The sequence below is a fragment of the Cyrtonyx montezumae genome, unplaced genomic scaffold (assembly GCF_038088225.1).
Source record: "Cyrtonyx montezumae isolate F1298 unplaced genomic scaffold, pur_monq_1.0 scaffold_17, whole genome shotgun sequence".
NCBI lineage: Eukaryota > Metazoa > Chordata > Aves > Galliformes > Odontophoridae > Cyrtonyx > Cyrtonyx montezumae.
The window spans coordinates 10,221,735-10,239,942 of NW_027071903.1; the positions used below are offsets into that span (position 1 = coordinate 10,221,735).

Below are 18,208 nucleotides of genomic sequence, written 5' to 3' on the forward strand. Positions count from 1 at the left end.
TGTTTGACTCCAGAAATGAGGATTCCGAAGTGCTATTCCATTCACCTGAGGAGCTGCTAAATACTATCACAGCAGTAATTTGCAATAGTGTGCTAAAGAATGAAGAAAAGGTATTTGTTAATTGTTGACATAACAAAATTAATTTTCCATCCCTAAACTTTTTCTCATCTCTCCTGTGAGCTCTGATGCAACGTTACTGATTGGCACTGCTGAAATGCCAACTTGCATTTCTCATCCCTAATTTCACTCTAAATGTCATTAGTAATTGTTACTGCCAGACCAGAGAGTGCAATCTGGTCTTTCCAAGAGAAAATCTATGTCTCATTTCTTCTTGTGTGCTTCCTCCTGTTGGTCAAGGATGGATGTATAACATGCCCACGTGCTCCGTTTCCAATAGGAGGAAAATGCACAAACATCTGGAAGTAAAACATTCCTGCTGTATTTATTCATACAGTGTGCCTGGTTCTCAGTGAATACCAAACAGTACGTTCGAGGAGCCTTTAAAGCTTTGCTTTCAAGAACACTAACAAGTCTAAACTGAATAAAGCTAACAAGTGCAGGAAGGAGACATCCTTTAATGTGCACATACAAACACCTCTCTGGATTCTGTCACCAATTACTTCTTTTGGTGGGTAATCACACTGTCAAACACAAAAGCAGAACCTTTGCATATGGTCTTTTTTCTCTCCTGCCACACATACAAACCAGCCAACCACCTTCAGCCTGGACCTGCACACTGCAGCTAGCTTTGGTCTCACCTAGCATGTCACATGTTCACCCACAAACTGCAAAGGGCTTCCACCACTGAGCAGAAGCAGAGGTTACAAATGTTCCAAGGAAAGCCTGCAAGCCTTGCAGATCTCTGCACTGCATACAGTGATTTACAGCCATGGTCAGCACCCACAGAATTTGGCCTTCAGTGCCAAGGGGAAAGTGGTACCCTGGCACCACGACTCCCTCCTGAAAGGGACGGTGTGTGCCACAGGAAATCATTAAGAGGACACCCCCAAAATCAGCACATCTTACACATGCCTGCCTACGCTGTGTTATAATGTGTACAACATAGTTCAAAGCTAGGCTGCATTTCCATATCCATTAACTAAAGGCATCTTAGCTCAGAATAAACAGACATTTGGACATTTCCAGCCAGGAATTGTGCTTTCAATAAACACAATTGATGCATATACATTGTCTCTTGGCAGCTTACACTCATGCCCATCTGCTGGGATGGCACAGTGCCTACACAAAAGTTGGTTGGACCCTTGCCTTAGGGCATAGATGACAGGCAACAACGGGTTTAGCCGGGCAGGCTGCGCGCCGGCTCCAAGTGCCATCTCTTCTGTAGGAGCCCCTTCTGTGTGCCAGCGCTGCCACATTGCAGCGACATGCCTCCTTACACTTGATCACACATGTTGACACTTGGGTGCGCTTAAGTGCATTAATGACTCAAACGATGCCTTTCACCTGGCTCCCTTTTTTCCCCCCCACTCTGCACCACTGCTGGGTTTTCCGCAGAAGCTCATGCCAAGTTATGCGCACTTTGTGAGCCAGGGCCACCACAGAACAGCATTAATGGTGCAAGAAATGAAGAAGGCCTTTTTTGTTGTGGGACAGCTACCTGTATTTCTGAGCTTCAGCTCAGGTGTGTCTTCATAGACTTCAGAGACGTTTGTGTCTCTCTGAAGAGATGTCAGACAACAAAAATGAAGCAATATGTTGATCAGAGTTTCCTTAACAAACAAAAATGCTGCACTCTTGTCACCATGCCAAACACAGGGCAGTTTGGGATTTCTGCACCACCCTCACACAAAGCAGGAGCAACCTGGCTGTGCCAGGGCCTCCCCAGCCCGGGGGCAGAGAGCAGAGCACTGCAGGGTGGCATGGAGGGGCCTGGGTGCCTCCCTGCTTTTACACAGCGGGGCTCTCCTGGGTGTCAGGCCCAGGACAGAACCACTTCTGCTGCAAAGCCCCGGCAGCTCTGCAAAGGCACTTCTCAGCTCTGGGCACTGCGAGAGCCTCCACCTAACCCCAGGTTTGTGAACAGCCACAGAGATCTCCCCCACTGAATTCAAACTTCCGAGATCCTCAGACCCAGGGGGCAAAACTCTCCAGCACGGTGACACCAGAGCAGAGGTAACACTGCTGGTTTCACAGTCCACGATGAACATCCAGGCAGACAGACTCAACGTGATGGGTATGTGCCTACAGCACTTTTAATTTTTAATTATTGTTAGTTATAATTATCTGACTGCGTCTGAATGAAACCCAGCAATATGGCTGGAATAGATTTTGGTGTTCTTGTAATTTATTAGCTTTGTAACTACTAATAATTAAAATTTAACAATACTCTAAGCACCACAGCAACGTTTTTTAGAAATGCTAGCCAGATCTGCTCACAACTGCCTGGGTCATCTTCAGGATTTTAAAAGGAGGACAGGCAGTTAAAAGAAATTAATGCATTAATGCAGAAATTTAAATTAAAATGAAAAAAAAATAATTTTCCACAAATAAAACCTATCTGCTCACATATTTTGATTGATGCTTCATAGAGAGCTTAAAGCTCATGGTTTGTTTACACAGGCAGCGTTGACACTGCAGCCCTGCTAAGCTCCGAAACACGCAGGGGTTACATAAGTGGGAGGAGTGCTGCTCTGGGATACCACCGCTCCCCAGGTCCGGCTGTGTTGCCACACTCCCCTGTCCCCAGGGAAACATTGTTCATACAGCAGCATCAAAATGCCACAGATTTGCATTTCCCTCTCTGACTGTACAGACTCTTAACCAGAAGCAGTGAGATATTTCAGTCTCATAAGAACAATTTGACTCCCATTTAATTCAGCTTTCTCATCCCTCCAGGAAGGATGCAAATCCTGTTTTTCAGGTAGAGCTGGTGACACTGAACACCAAACAGTTTTAAGAGCTGGGTTAACACCCAAGATCTGTGGTGCTCTGACCACTAGTGCCAAATGGAGCCCTTGTCTGGGGTCCTGGGGCTCTCATCCCCCACCTGCTTCACTGCAGGGCCCAGGGACCACCAGCTTGGAGCTGGTCACCCCCAGCCCCAGCCATGCTCGTGGGGCTGCAGAGCAGCACCTCCACATCTCCCAGCAGGACCTGCTGTACCCAGGAGCTCAGTGCAGTGCCCTGCTCCCCTGGGCAGCAAGCAGCTGGCTATGAGATGTCTGACACCAAGCTGATGGTAACGGCAGACTTGAAAAAGAAAACCTGCTTAGGGCTTGATCTGCTGTAATCAGTAGAAAGAATCCCAAGGACTTTGATGTGGACCAAATCAAGCCCCTGGAGGACATTCATGGTAAATCATTATTAATATAATGAGTGCAATTTCTGTGCAGCAGCTCATGCCTGTTTATAGATATATGAAAATTGCCAGCTTTTCACATAAAATGAGGAAAGAGACAGACCACAGTGTTAATCAATGAGCCATAGTAGCCACTCTCTTTGATACACGTTCATTTAAAGGACCTGGGCACCCAAAATGACAGCAAATTCCTCTGGTGAAGCTCCCTTAATTTAACAGTTTGACATATCTCCAAGCCTGAGAAGCCTTTCACCCATAACAGGCAGTGAAACACCTGAACACCTGTGCTAGGAAGGACCTGGCAGTACCCTGCGCCCCTGGAACCTGCATCGTGTGCACATTGTTTATTGTATCCCTTGCCTTAGTTTTCATCAATTGTAATCATTTAGGAGGAAACAGTATGATTAGCAGAACACAAGCAAACAGCAGGAATTAATCCTTTAAGTACAAATACTCCATCGGTTATGCAATGGCTCCTTGGAAAATGCAGTGGCAAAAGAACACATAGGAAAACTCTCCCCCAGGTTCCTCTGAAAATCACTGTTCAGTCACATTATGCTTAATGCAGTTCTCAATGCAAGTGACTAAGGCACATCGCCCAGCTGGGAGCAATGCCACAACCCTAACACTCAGCACCCATTAGGTATCTCTTTCTGACACATTCGGAGCAGGCAGGGCTCCTCACTATATTTCAAAAAGTAAAGACCAAAAGTTCAGCTGTCAGAGAGCTACCCACCCACACATCTGCTGCACAGCGGCAGGAGGCCACCTCCAGACAGCAGCCTCAGCCCGGATGGGCTCAGAGGGCTCCCCTGCCCCACTGGGGAGGACCACCCTGCCCACCTCAACACTTGCTTCAAGATGTGTGAAGTGCCATAGCCTTGATGTATTATGAATTAGGTATAAATTTCCTTTTTTTTTTTTCTTCAAGGCCATTCTCATCATATTCATAGATGAGAATCTCTGCAAACAGGATGTGAAAAATGAGGAGCTGCCAGCCCTTCCTCCCCTGCCCTGAGGGCACCCTCAGTTATCACATTGACTATTTCCACCGTGCTTCGTATTCAACCACACCGTGTTTTGTTCCCTCACTTCCAATGAGATAACATAAGCAGCTGAATAGCCGTTCTGTTTTCTTTTCCTCTGGCAGTATTAGCACAACCTCCCTGACTCATCACTCCAGGTTCACACAGCTTATAAAATGAGCCCTGTTCCTCCAAGCTTTCTTAAGCCTTGGTCTTATGGCTCCATCAGATAGTGTGAACTTCAAAGCACAAACACACGCTAAAATACAACCGCTAGTTCAGAAATGAAAAGAGGGTTTGACTGTCGCAGGAGCGTTATGCTGCCGAAGCAGGAGTTGCCCCAAGCACTGACATGTACACTTGGAGCAGGGAGCTTTTCATCACATGGCACACGTATGCCTCTCTTGGCATGCACTGTGTTCAAGATAACCGCTTAGAGAAGTGCCTGCAAGCCAGCAGGGCTAATTCACACTGCTCCAGGACATCTCTAAAAGTCACCCCTACCCGCACTGCATGTTGTTTTCCCTGCTCTCTCCTCCCCTGTTTTTGTAAGCAGGGCATTCAGTTCCTCCTTGAAATACCAGAATACTCATGTTTTTTAAACAAAATATTTTCAGCAATTACACTTAAAAATACAAAAGGCAAACAAAGCATAGGCTCAGATTTTGATATCAGAGAAACAGCTCTTATTTTACAGCAGTAGGATCAGAACTAAGAAGTCAAACTCAAACAGGCCCATTGGTGGATGGTGATTTCCTCACACGCACTGCTATGACACCAAACCATGCAGCTCTCACAGCGGCTCAACAACCGCTGCACTAAAAGAAGACCAAACCTTCATTACTCAGCAAACCTTAACAACAGCTGAGGAGCCTGGAGCAGGCAGCCTGCACATCACCAACCGGTGAGATAACCACACAAAGGACTTCTGAACCTGCCTGACTACTTCTAACTGATTGGTATACATTTTGTGCCCTCCTTGACTCAGGTATTTGAATTAATAAAATCCCTGGCAGCACCAAGTGAACACTTCTTTGAATCGCCATTAAAATAAGGACTCAATCTGCGCAGCTAAGTATTAAATTCTCACTCAGCCAACGCCATTCAAAGCTACTTGGGTAATTATTATAACTACTGAAATTTTAAATGCTCACAAATCCTGCGTAAAAACTGGAAAATTACAATTATAATTCACCTGATTACAGCTGCTATTTGCAGCAATTTTGCAACGAACAACACTTCAGAATTGAAACACTATGTAATTAAACTGTTAATTGCAAAAAAACAAAAAAAAAAAGGGAGGCCACTGTTAAAGACTATAATTTAACAAGGTTCTGTTTATTTGACTGTCTGATTGTAAAGGTTAACGCTGTGGCACAGGAAGCCAGTACACCCACTTTGATTGTGCTGGCATCTTGACCAAATACCACTTTAAAGGCAAAATGAGATGAAAACACTGAGCTGGCTTTGCAAGCCACTGCCGCCCTCACAAAACGCTCCTGGTGACAGCGCACAAACCCAAATCTGCTGACTTTATTCAATATTAACAAGGTATAGTTAAAACTTTTGTACACTTATGCAAATCAAGTTGCTAGAACAAGAGAAAGAAGAGATTCCCCTGGGAGAAAAAAATAAAATAAAATCAACAAAGTGAAAAGATCAACCATCCTTCCACAGCATGACAGCACGACACAAGAGGCAGCAGCTTGGGAATTCAGCAAGATAAATCAAAACCCTCCAAAGTTTAAGTAAATTGTGTATTATAAAGCTAACAGTTGTAAATGAGGCACATGGCAGCGCTGTGCACAAGGCTACATTTGCCAGCAGACAGCACACCATGGCAGTACTGCTCAGGTGAAGGCACCTGACAGAGGGCAGGGCAGCACTCCTGCAGCACAGCACTGCCTTTCCCCTCAGAATAGCACACACCAAGGGTTTGTTCTGCATGTGGAGCAGCACAAAGTTAATACCCCACAAAGGTTCCAGTCTGTAAGGGCTCAGAACTAAAGGTATTGGCACAATTTGAAAGCAAACCTCACCAATCCAGCTTCACAGCAACCCCGGGGGCCAGGGCTCCAGCAGCACCTCCTGGTTGGGGTCCGGTCCCTCAGAAAGCAACCAGGAACACAGGACAGGCTCCAGCTCAGGAGCAGGTAAAACTGAAGAGACTGCAGCCCCCAGGGCATCCTGCTGCTTATTAATGTGCTATTGCCTTGGTGGAGCTGCTAATGAAGCATTGCATTCAGCTGTACCCATGCTTTGTTCTCATACCTGGGTAAGGAAAATTCCTTTACTTTTGACTTAGCAGTGAGGAAAAGGGGAGGGCAGCACACCATTTGCTTAGTCTTTGTATGTTAATCAGTCCCTAAATTATTAATAGAGAAAAAGAAATTATTTACAGGGTGTTTGACGTAGACATGTCAGGATGTAGCAACTCTACTGTCAAGAGAAATACTCATAAAGAATCATGATATCTGCCTTGTCTTATTTACTTATTCCAGCCATGCTCAGAGACCCCTCTCTCCTGATAGCAACCCAGGAGGCAGGATGAGAGCTTCAGAGCAGGAGGGACCGTACAGGGGTGTGCACTTTCCCCAGTTGCTGCACAAGAGTAAAGGTTGCACACAGAAAAACCAACAGCCTCAGCTTTGCTTTTACTCTTGCAAACATACCTGAAGCTCTGTTTGAAAGAAGAACTTCTGTGGGCACTGGGAACAGTCATAAATCTTATCTTCCTGTCCATGGACTGCAAAGATGTGCTGCTGCAGTTTATTCGCCTGTACAAAAACTGAAAGAACAGAGTACAATTAGTTAAGATTGCTCCATGTAACATATCCCATCTTGAGCTATGCTTTTATGACTGCAAAGCCCCTAAAAAGTCCAAGGATATCCACCAGAGAAGTGCCAACACACTTGGTTCAAGCAGAATGTCCTCACTGGTGCTCAATTTAGAGTCTTCAGGCTGGCAGTCAGCTCACTTCTGACGGGCTCTAAATCCTGGATGCATTTTTGATATTTCACATAAAGCTAACGCTGTCCACGGGTGACTGCAAGAACTCAGTCATCAGAGCGAGCAGAGGACGTCACTGCTCCTGCAGGGAGCCCTGGCCCCACAGCAGGTGCACTGGATGCATTTTTAATGCAGGACAACTGGGCCAGGAGCGGCCTTGATGGCTGGTCTGGAGGATGAGTGCCCAGAGCAGCATTTCTGGCAGACACGTGAACCTGAAAGGGCACGCTGCCACTGTGTTCAGACCTTCTAAATGGATTGTCCTTCCAATACAGAAAAAAGATTATGATTTAATGTTGCAGATACACCATCTACGTTGGGATTTTGAATTGACAGTTGCCCTGCCTTTAACAAGTGAAATGAGAAACATATTGAATGCCAGCTTTAGCTGGTTAAAAACGTATCTCATTCAATTTCTGTCTCATTCTATATGACTTCTCACCAGTAAGTGAAAAAAGCTTCTTCAGCAGAATCAAAGAGATGCAGTCAAACACATTACAGCGTCCTTCAGGGACAGAAAAACTAACTCCAAGTTCCCAAAAAGCAGGTCTCAGACTGTGGGCCAGATCCCAAGGAGCACAGGGCTGAAGGGATCACCGGATCTGTCACCCAGCCTGGAGCCAACACATGGCAGTCATCCCAAAGCAGTTTCAGGTGCTAACCGCTATTCTGATGAGTGACAAAGGCACCCTTAAAATGCATCCTGAAGGTCTTCTGAGGGACTGTCCAAGATCATTTGCACTGATGACACAGCTGAAAAGGAACGGCAAGGAAGGAGAACAGAGTAGGCCCTCAGATGGGCACTACTGCAAGGGAGCTGGAAATGTGCTGACACGAGCAGGCTGCCCTTAAAGAAACCCTTCAGAGAGCAGGTGTCAGACCACGCTGTTGTGCGATGGGATCTCATGTGAGAGAGGCTCGCTGCTGCACGTGGCACACAAAGAGAGACCTCACGAGAACAGGCCCCTGCCCTGCAAGTTCTGCTCTTGGAGATACACCTCACGTTCAGGCCACGACCTGAAGAGCCCTAATTTCAAGCGGTACGGCAGGGCCAGCTGCATTGGGCAGTGCTGTGAGATGTCAAACACCTCAGTGCTGCAGTTTCAGGCAGGAGATGTTCTGAACATTTCCAAGCACAGCATTTCTTTTCCCAAGAAAAGGCATACAGTATTTTACAAATCCCCCGAGTGTCATTTCTGGATCAAGCCATGCACACTGAGGCTTGTCTCAGCCTCCCTGTCTTACCTGTGAAACAAACAGGGCATTTGAATGTGCCTCCCATCCCCTCAAAGCTGTGCTCAATCAGGTGACACAGGAGCTTTGCCGGAGAGTCAAACATCTGGTTACACAGCTTGCACTCATGATTGATGCCTTCCTCTGCAAGGTTCAAATGATACAACTTGTTAGTGACACAGCACATTAGTGTCTGCGATCGCTGAGAAACACCCGTGCCCAACGCCGCGCACGCAACTTCAAGGGCCCACAGCCACCAGCACGGCACAGCCCCACGCCCCGAGCTCAGGTGAGCAGCTCTGTGCCCTGAGCTCAGGTGAGCAGCCCTGTGCCCTGAGCTCAGGTGAGCAGCCCCGCTGATCCAGTCGGGATGGGGGTGATGTGGGATCTACCACCAGCACTGTGCTGGAGCCAGGCTGTGCCGGTCCCGTGCCGCTCCTCACGCCTCTGCACAGAGCAGGGACATCACTGCTCCGTGTATGCATTATTAAAGACTCCAACAGCATTTCAAATGAATTTAACAGTAAATTCAACCACATACACTGAAAGCAGGCTTCATCGCCTCAGATTACACTGCAAATATAACAGAGAGGAACAGAGCACGGAAGAATAGCAGGAGCCCATACCAGCGTTGGCCTTAATTCTATATCTCTTGGCATTTTCCAAGATGAAGAGAGACCATTAAAGGGATTTAAATGTCATTTGAAAGAGTAATTTCCATGTAACATATCCTAAGCATTATTCTAAGAGGTGCACTGAGTACATAGTGCACGCTGCAAATGCCCCATGTTCCAGAGGAACTCATAGGGAAATAATAACAATTATTCTTATTTGCAGCCCACCACCTTTGTAACGCTATGTTTCTCTGTTTACTGACTTTGTGTTTTTGTTGCCTCTATGCCATTTTTGAGGTACTGAGGCCATATTTCCTTCCGTTTTCTTGAATTGAAAGAGGCAGGAGTAGAGATTTAAAAAACCTATATGAAATATACATTTTATACAACCCCATGAGCGTCTGAACTTGAAGATTTTGCAATGGTTTTTGTAAGCACTTCCCAAAAACATCTTTCCTTCCTTACACACCTTTCCTTCCAGCACACATGAAACAGCCACAAACATGTATTTTCAAAGCTAAAGAAACTGTCTTTTGACTTACACTCAGTTTTAATATCTTCAAACCTCACTGACTTCTGCTTATAGTTCCAAGACACCCATGAAATGACTGCATATCCCAAGAACTGATCTCCTGCTGAATGCATTCGGATCTTGCAAGTAATGTCAGCATTCAAAAGCACTGCCTCTACTTATATAATTGCTTTAAATTAGTATTGAAGCAGCCAAACAGAGGGAAGCTGGGCCATTGTTTCTTTAGGGCCTTTGGAGCTCCCAGGATCTCAGAGCGCTGTTTTGGGGTGGGAAGGTGAGCAGTGTGTCCAGCACCAGTGTGTGTGGTAAATGGAGCTGAGCTCCACAGCTTCCATGGCCGCATATCTGTGTGGCTGAAGCCGGGGTGCTCCCAGAGCTCACGTGCCTCAGTGGCCCTTTGTGCAGGCTGGGGGGAATAGAAATTATTTACAAAACGTATTGGTGTGCAGGGGGCTGGCTCCTGCCCCTCCCTGAGGGAGGCTGTCAGCCCCTTGAAGCAGGTAAGGATCTGTGCCTCACACCCTGAGCATGCCCAACAATGCATGCAATAAACTTGGAGAGGACAAAGCAGATACTGGGGGAATGGAACGAATTCCTTCTGCGAGTAAATCAGAGAAATCATGTTTGACATTAATTTTCTACTCTCCACGTAGTGGGTGTTTGGAAAATAGTGATTCATGTGCAGCCCATGGTCCTGTGTGAGCACGCGCGTTATAAATACAGACACAGGCTGCTGATGAGGAGACTGCTCCTTCTGCAGCCTCGATGGCGTTAATTTCAGTGATATGTAAAGAAGAGGGCAATATGCAGCACTCGGACTGAAGTACATGTTTACAGACTCGGTCTGTTTAATTAGGTACCAGAGATTGTGTGTTTTCTTGGCTGATCCCTGCAGTATTTTAAATAGTTAAACCCATAACAAACAAACTAAAACTCGAATGAAAAATAATAAAACATAATGGGTTCCTGCAGATCTGGAAATTTATCCCACTCGAGGCAAGACCTTTTGATTTGCAAATCCACTTCTGAATTATAAGGCCTTCTCCTCACCGGTGGGGGTTTTTATTCCACTCCCACAGGAGTCCATTATGTATTTCTTGTGTCTATAAAACCATCCAGGAAGAAAAAAGGTGGAAAAAAGTACCATGGTTAGCATGACAAACGCTTCTCTTTTCATGCATGTGTATTCAAAATATGAAAATGCCCAAAGATATAGATAGAATTGCTGCTATAATCACTCTCTTCTCCGTGGCATTTTACAGCGTATTATTTTACACAGAAACACGGTGCGTGTGCAGGGGCACTCTGTCACCTTTGGAGAATAACTTGTGTGAATTATATGGGATCACAGAGGAGCACAAGGCGGCCTCCTGACAACGCAGCCAACGCCGGCCCTCCCTCCCACGTGCGCCGGGCGTCAGCAGCACAACGCGCTGCATCGCTCCCCTCATTCCTATTCTCCTTTGAAAAAACAGAAATGACAGGCGTCTGCGAGACCTACATAACTCAAGTGAATTATGCAGCCCCTCTCATTTGTAAAATAAAATGCAGATTTTTACAGCTCGCTGTGCTAGATCTTCTCTCGTCTGTCCGTAAGTGTATCTATGCGGGGATGAATGGACTTAACACTGAACGAGCCACGCGCAGCAAACACTGATCTTGGGCTCCTTGCCTTCTTTTTTTTTTCCTGAGCTCAAAATAATAAGCATTAATTTTACACTTCATTTCTCAAAAAAAAAAAAAAAAAAACTAGGATGTGCTCTTGTTTAAAACAAGCAGGCCTACTGGATTCTGTCAGGCTGAAACTATGTCAGGCCAAAAGAGGAACAGAGCGCTTTGTGTAAAAGTATCATGGGGAGATGATAGTACCCTGTAATGTTTTCAGTACCTACTTTTGTCTCCGAAAGCATTTGATCCCTGGCAGACACACACTTATTTCCATACCGGTCTTGAGGGAAGCCGGTAGGAACGAGAGCTGATTATCTGAATCCTGAAGGTGACACCTGGGTGGTGCCCACCGATGTCAAAGGCAGCGTTCGTCCCAACGTGGAGGAACATAATTTAGCGCGTGCTCACGAGGGCTGCGCGGCCCCGGCTGAACCGCGGCACTGGGCCACGTCCTCATTGCTCTCAAGTTCAAATACGTTTGCAGGACAGCTGTCGGGCGCTGAGAGGCGCTCAGCTGCACCCGCACCAACGCCGTGCCCGCTGCAGCGCGGCAGCGTGCCTCTCCACACTGCCCTTCCCGAGCCGCAATGTGTGCTCGGTACGTATTACAAGGAGTCTCTGAGCCTCTCCGAGAACGGAGCCGGCAGCCTCCTGGCGAGGACGCAGTATAATTAATAATGCTGTATTAAGCCCGTGCTCTGTATCAGCTGCGTTTCTAATTATAACTATATTAATAGCGATATAAAACTATGCATTACCAGTGCCATGTACCGACGTGTTATCAAACCAATAACAAACTGCAATTTGAACAATAAAACGGCGTCGTCTTCGCTGTTAGTTAAAACTTCTCTTCAACTTGATTTAATAAAGCAAAATTTCCCCTCAAGGAATAACCACAGCAGCCCTAATTCGAGGGAGCGCGTGCGGCCGTCTGATGCTGCTGACAGCAGCACACATCCCGCGCCGCGGCTCTACCTCGCTGCAGCAAATTATGGCAATAAAAGGGAACGTCTTTCCTGTGCTCAGATACACACATCCGTGGCTTAACCACACTTTTAATGAACTTTGAAACGCTGTAATTCAGTGTAACAAAGCATTAATATGCTGCGCTCACAGAGAACCTTCTCTTGTCCCCTGTATCATAAATCTGGTAGAATTAAATGGGCCGTGTAAGGAGCGCTCCGATTGTAACAGAAATAAATACAAATTGGAATGAATGCGGGGAAATAAAACAAAGACCGCATGAAACTGTTCTGTTTATGCAATTCATTCCCCAGTAAACAAGTAAGCAAAGGGATACATTTGTAACAGGAGAAAAGGGAGGAGCTCAAGCACTGCTCCATGTGGCGGTGCAGGAGCAAGGGGCTGGAGCCGGGAGGTGACAGTGACGGACGTCCCTGCGGAACAAAGCCATGGGAACGCCGGCCCGCAGCGCCAACAGCGATGCAACGCGACTGCAAAGCCCAGGCTGGGAGTGGGGCACACTGCTGCCAGAGGACAGCAAATTCACAGTGGTTCATGCCATGCTCGGACGACGCCTGCTACCCAGATGGTGTTCCTCCACCGCTGCGGCTCCTATGCCCCGTCCCGCTGTACGGCGTCCTCCGAACACCTTGTGCCAGTGGGATTCCACAAAGAATCCCAGGACGTGGCCGAGCCCTCAGGCGCCCCGCAGACCCCGCACGGTGCCTCGCAGCATGGTGGAGGGAGGCAGCGGATTGATGGCGCGGCAGCTGAGCGTCACCTGGGGAGCTGGGTGCCGTCCTCCCAGGGATGCTGGAGGTCAGTTGCCATGGCAACGTTGAACGAGCTCAACCTTGTAACTGACCCTTATCTTTTTTTGATCTGTGGCCCATTTGGGACCTTGGCTGGAAATCAACTGGAAAATAATCCGGTCACATATCAGAAAGAAAATTATTTATACTTATTTATTCAGGTAGAGCTCCTATCTCCCTCTGACACCTCCCGTCCTGCTCCCAAGCACAGCACACAGCCAAGCAGGACATCCAGCCCCATGCCCACAAAGCCATGAGTGTGCCCATGTTCTGACAACAGCTCGCCTGGCACGGCCACCCCTTCTCAGGAGCTGTCATATTTGATGTTGGGATCTGTTACCTGCGTTCTTTTGTGCATTCTCTCTCTGCTGAAATATGATTCTGCTCTGAAATATATTTATGTGATCTAGAATGGCACAACACTGATGTCTTTTATGAGCTGAAGACTGTTTAATAAAATCTTGCATTCCTGCCTCGTCCTTATGACAATTTTACTATTATAAGTTTTCAAGGGATATGAGAGCTGTCCACCGTGGTTAGAAACATCAATTTAATGAAAAATGATAACACGGGGACTTGGATTTCTGTAGAAGCTATATAAGGAAAACCAACAATAATGCAGAGCATTCCAACATGTGTTGGCTCTGGGACAAGGCCCACTAAAACTCGTCCCTCTTACAGCCTCTGGTGGAGGCTCTGCCCTGGGAGCAGTCTGCCAGAGCTGAGGGGCTGCCCTGCTCCCAGCGGAGGGAGGGCTTTGTGAATCAGGGAGGAGCAGAGCCCCTGGCAGGCTTCACCAGTGCTGGACCAGCACCAATGGTTCTGGTAACCAACTCCACTGCCTCTGGTGATGCACTCGTTATATGGCCTCTTTTCCAGGTATTCTTTTTTTTCAGGCTAAATTAGCCTAACTGCATAACAGGCTTTAAACTCTTTTCAGCATCTCAGGGGGCCTCAAGCTCAAAATATGCAGAATTAGATGCCAAATTATTTATAGGGTAGCTGTAAGTTCACTGCCTCCAGTACATGTCACTACACTGCAATATTAAAATGACCACTGGAAAGAAGCACAGTCCCAGAGGGGCTCGGAATGAAACTGCACAGAATTTCTACAGAATTTCTCCGAGCCGGCGTCTGTGCAGGAACAGCACAGGAAGGCCTCGTGTCACCAAGGATGGCTGGAGGTGGGCCTGCCAAGTGTGTCTTATCCGCCTAATTTCTGGCTTACAAGAAAAATAAAATCTGAAAGTTCAAAGTAGTTGTGGAGCTGCGCATCATCCGACTGCTGGCTGCTGCATCCAAGAGGAACCCTGCCGGCATGGTGCATTTTAATCCGAGAAAATGCTTTTATAGCTCATTTACGGAGATGTGCTGCACTTTAGCCATGTAACTTCAGAATCTAACAGCTTCCCTGTGAAAACATGTCTGTTTCAATAGCCTACATTAAAACTTGTCACGGATCGAAGTCTGATGGGTCTGGCTGTTCTAACACAATTGTTCATTAACAAACCTGCCCTGAGCATGCAAGCCCATACACACATGGAATGAGAGTACATGAAGCTAAAAAGCCCATAAGAACAGCTAGAGGTGAATGACAACACTACAGGTATGCATCCCATGTAAAACACAGGTGTGAATGCAGGCCCATAGCCACGCAGCCATCCTGCACTAGCGTCCCTTACACTGCTGTGATGAAGCTGAGCACACTGCTGCATGCCCTGCTATTCCCCATTGCACAGCTCTGCACACCCCAAGCAGGTCCGTCCGTCCTCTGGTCCTATTGCCAATGTCACATCAAAGTGCTCAGAACAAGCAAACAGGAATAACTAGGACCCAACTGGCATCTATTCTTGTGAAAGCAAAAATTAAACCATTTCTACACTTATTACATCCCACTGGAATATGCCAAGTGCTTTCAGAATTTGCAAAGCTCCAAGCCCAGTTTCAATGGGTGTAAGGCCCTTTCCACTCACTGCACACCCACCCATCCCCTCATTGTCCTCACACGACTGTGGTGGCACAGAGCCACCAGAGCTCGAGCAAGATTGACCAGAGGCAAAGCCTCAGGCTCACCTGGTGGGAGAGAGCAGCCAAGCAGAGCCTGTGCTCCTGCCCATCCCGTGCTCCTGCTGATCTGTGCATCCAGGAGAGCACACACCAGACTTCAAAATATGAGCTCCCACAGATGAGTGTTCCTGATCTTCAGATTAAAGTTTCCCAAGTACGCGTTGACATGAGAGACGATAAACCTATTGTGTAAATAATCACCAGCCTAATGGTGCCTAATGGTATATAATTAACATGACTGGCAGCCTGCAAGCCAGTTGTTGTCAGCTATGCTCAGAGATACTCAGACCACAGGAACGCCTTACACCACTTCTCTGGAGGCATCAGGGAAGCTGAAAACTGGTAAATGAGAGAGCAACAGAACTTGTAACAAAATGAAAACTTTCAAACATACAGTTCAATGGAGGAGCATACTTCCAGGCTTCAAGGTATGATAATGTCATGCTTTGTTGTTTGTTTGGCAGGAGTTAAGAAAACTTCTGTTATGCTTGTATTGGTCAGTGCATATGGTGAGCTGGTATGAGGAGCTGTGTTCTGACAGTGCTGGCTGACCAAACCAGGTCTGTCTGGCTCTGACAGGTGATCAATTTCACATGGCAAAAGTATTTCTCAGAGCTCGCTGAATGCAAATATGCACAAAAGAATGAAAAAACCACCAGGCATTTAAGTTGGGAATCCTGAGGTGCAGTAACACATGATATCCCTTAAGGCAGCCACTAAGAAGGATCTGTATGGAAACAAGAGAATACCTAAAGCACCTCTGCATTATGCACACATGTATTCTCATCCTATGGAAATATTCAGCAGTGAACGTACAGAGCATCTCCACGGCTGCTGATGGGATTTGCCCAATTAACACCCCATGGTTCAGGTGGAAAACATCCCCTGTGGGAACCTCACCTCCTGTAAGAAGAGCTATAGCCCCACGACCTTCTGGAAGAGATCTCACTGCCAGCAATGCCTCTGCACAGTACAGACCTCAACATTGCACTTGGTAACATATCCAACACACAAAACCTAAAATCAAAACAGTGTAGCCCTTCTGGATGCAACAGTAGCTGGCAAGGCTGAGACAGCACCTCGAGGGGATGGAGCAGCACTGGGCTGCGGGGGAAGGCTCAAAGGCGCACAGGGCTGCTGCAGGGAGCTGAGGTACATCCACTGTGCCCAAAACAGGTTTAGGAGCATTTTCCCAACAAGACCAGTGTTGAAGCTGAGGGTAGTAAGAGTGAAAAAGGAGAGGAAAAAACTCAAGCTGCTTTTCAGCTGCTCCCTCATATAAAATAAGATCCTAAGTCAAGTTGTCACGGAGTTCCTGTTTGAACCAAAAAGAAGGAAAACATAAAGCTCTGTTAGAGACCTGCTACTCACTATTTTATTCTTCATTTTTCTTGTGAGTTCTTACTTGAAGCTCCAATTCAACAATCAACACTATGAAGTTGGAATTTGCTACTGTCCCCCACGAGAGGTATCAGAGATAAAATCGTATATATGCAAAACAGGCAGAACTCTGATAACAATACCTTGCCTGTAGGCAAAAAATTGACTGTTTAAATGGCAGCCACGATGATAATGCTAGCCTAAGAGTCACCCTTGCACAAATTTCCTCTGCTCAGCAACGTCAACATTCCACAGTGAAATATATGGCACTTGGGTAGTGACAGTGATGGCCCATTTTTGTAGGAATGCTGAAGACGAAATGGCAAAGCATGACCCCAGCTGCAGCCATGGGCCTCAGCTCCTCTCCAGGGCACCCCTGGTGCCCTCATTCCTGGGCCACTCCAGCAGGGCACAGGGACATCACTACTGTGACAGTGGCCACTGCTGCTGCCCCAGTGCTGTGCTCCTCGGGCAGCACTCATCCTTGGCACTGCACGCAGCGGTTTCATCTCTGCAGCAAGATGAGCATCGCTTACACATCGTATCAAAACCCACCATGCTAGGGCATGGAGCTGCCTGTCTGAAGCAGCAGAGTGAGCAAGTGCCAAAAAAGAGGAAAAATACATCCAAGTCCATCACAGAGCACTCGGCAATTTCTCATGCAACGCCGCCAACCGCCTTTCATTGCAAAGTTCTCCAGTACTTGGGAAGAGATTACAGAAATATTCAAAGATACAATATTTGTATTTCCAATGTTAATTTGACACACAGGAGTGTGCATGAGGGAATGTTTATAATCAGCACTCCAATAAACTCACAAATGACTCCAGTATTTTATAAGCTTGTTAGAAACAAATCACTCCCTTAGCTTATATTTACTTACTGATGAATCATAAAAGGCCTCAATACACAAAGTGTAAATTCAAAACTGTTTTCCTCCCGTTTTACCCCACCTACCCCTTCCTCATACACCCAGCCCGGCACTGCTTGGGTGCAGGAGGCCGGGGCTGACCACGCACTGCCCGCACAGCCGTGCCATGGCACCAGGCCGTGACCGCCCAGCTCCAGCAGTCACAGTTTCATGCTGCATGCTGCAGCCACAGCCAGCAACCTGCATGGGGAGGGAAACAAGAGCTGGCAGAACCACACTCCTGTAATGTAGCTGAGAGCTGCTGTCTGGTAATGGGAGTGGTGGGGATACTCAGCTCTGTGCTCCGGGTAGCAACTGGAGAGAATGAATCTGGGGGTATTCTAACATGCTTTTACTTAATGTACAGTTAAGCATTATACATATATTTTATAGGAAAATCCACACAGGACACACTTGGATTTGCCAGAGAAAACACTTGCAAGGCATCTCTATGCCACTCAGCCCGAAGTCATAGAGATTTCTGCTATGGGAATGGCATTGGGATTGTAATGCTGTAACTGTAACCGTGATGCCATCAACGTGGAAACATGAATTTGAGGACAAAAGAACACATCACAGAGAACACAGAAAAGTACCATTTCCAGAGGGAGACACAAAGCTGTAGTCTAAATGACAGCGTACAAAAGTACAGCAGTCTTCACTTTTGGTAAAAGT

At 46.8% G+C, this 18,208-nt stretch overlaps 1 protein-coding gene across 2 annotated transcripts in view; it reads right to left on the reverse strand.

The window, feature by feature from the left end:
• The window catches only part of ZNF423 (zinc finger protein 423), a 194,691-nt gene that overhangs the window by 13,811 nt on the left and 162,672 nt on the right, over positions 1 to 18,208 (reverse strand). For both annotated transcript variants that reach the window (XM_065733244.1, XM_065733243.1), the window contains 2 exons: positions 8,600 to 8,731; positions 7,017 to 7,132 (listed from right to left, as the gene is read on the reverse strand). In XM_065733244.1, the coding sequence (XP_065589316.1) occupies positions 7,017 to 7,132; positions 8,600 to 8,731 (248 nt within the window). The remainder of the gene's footprint in view (positions 1 to 7,016; positions 7,133 to 8,599; positions 8,732 to 18,208) is intronic.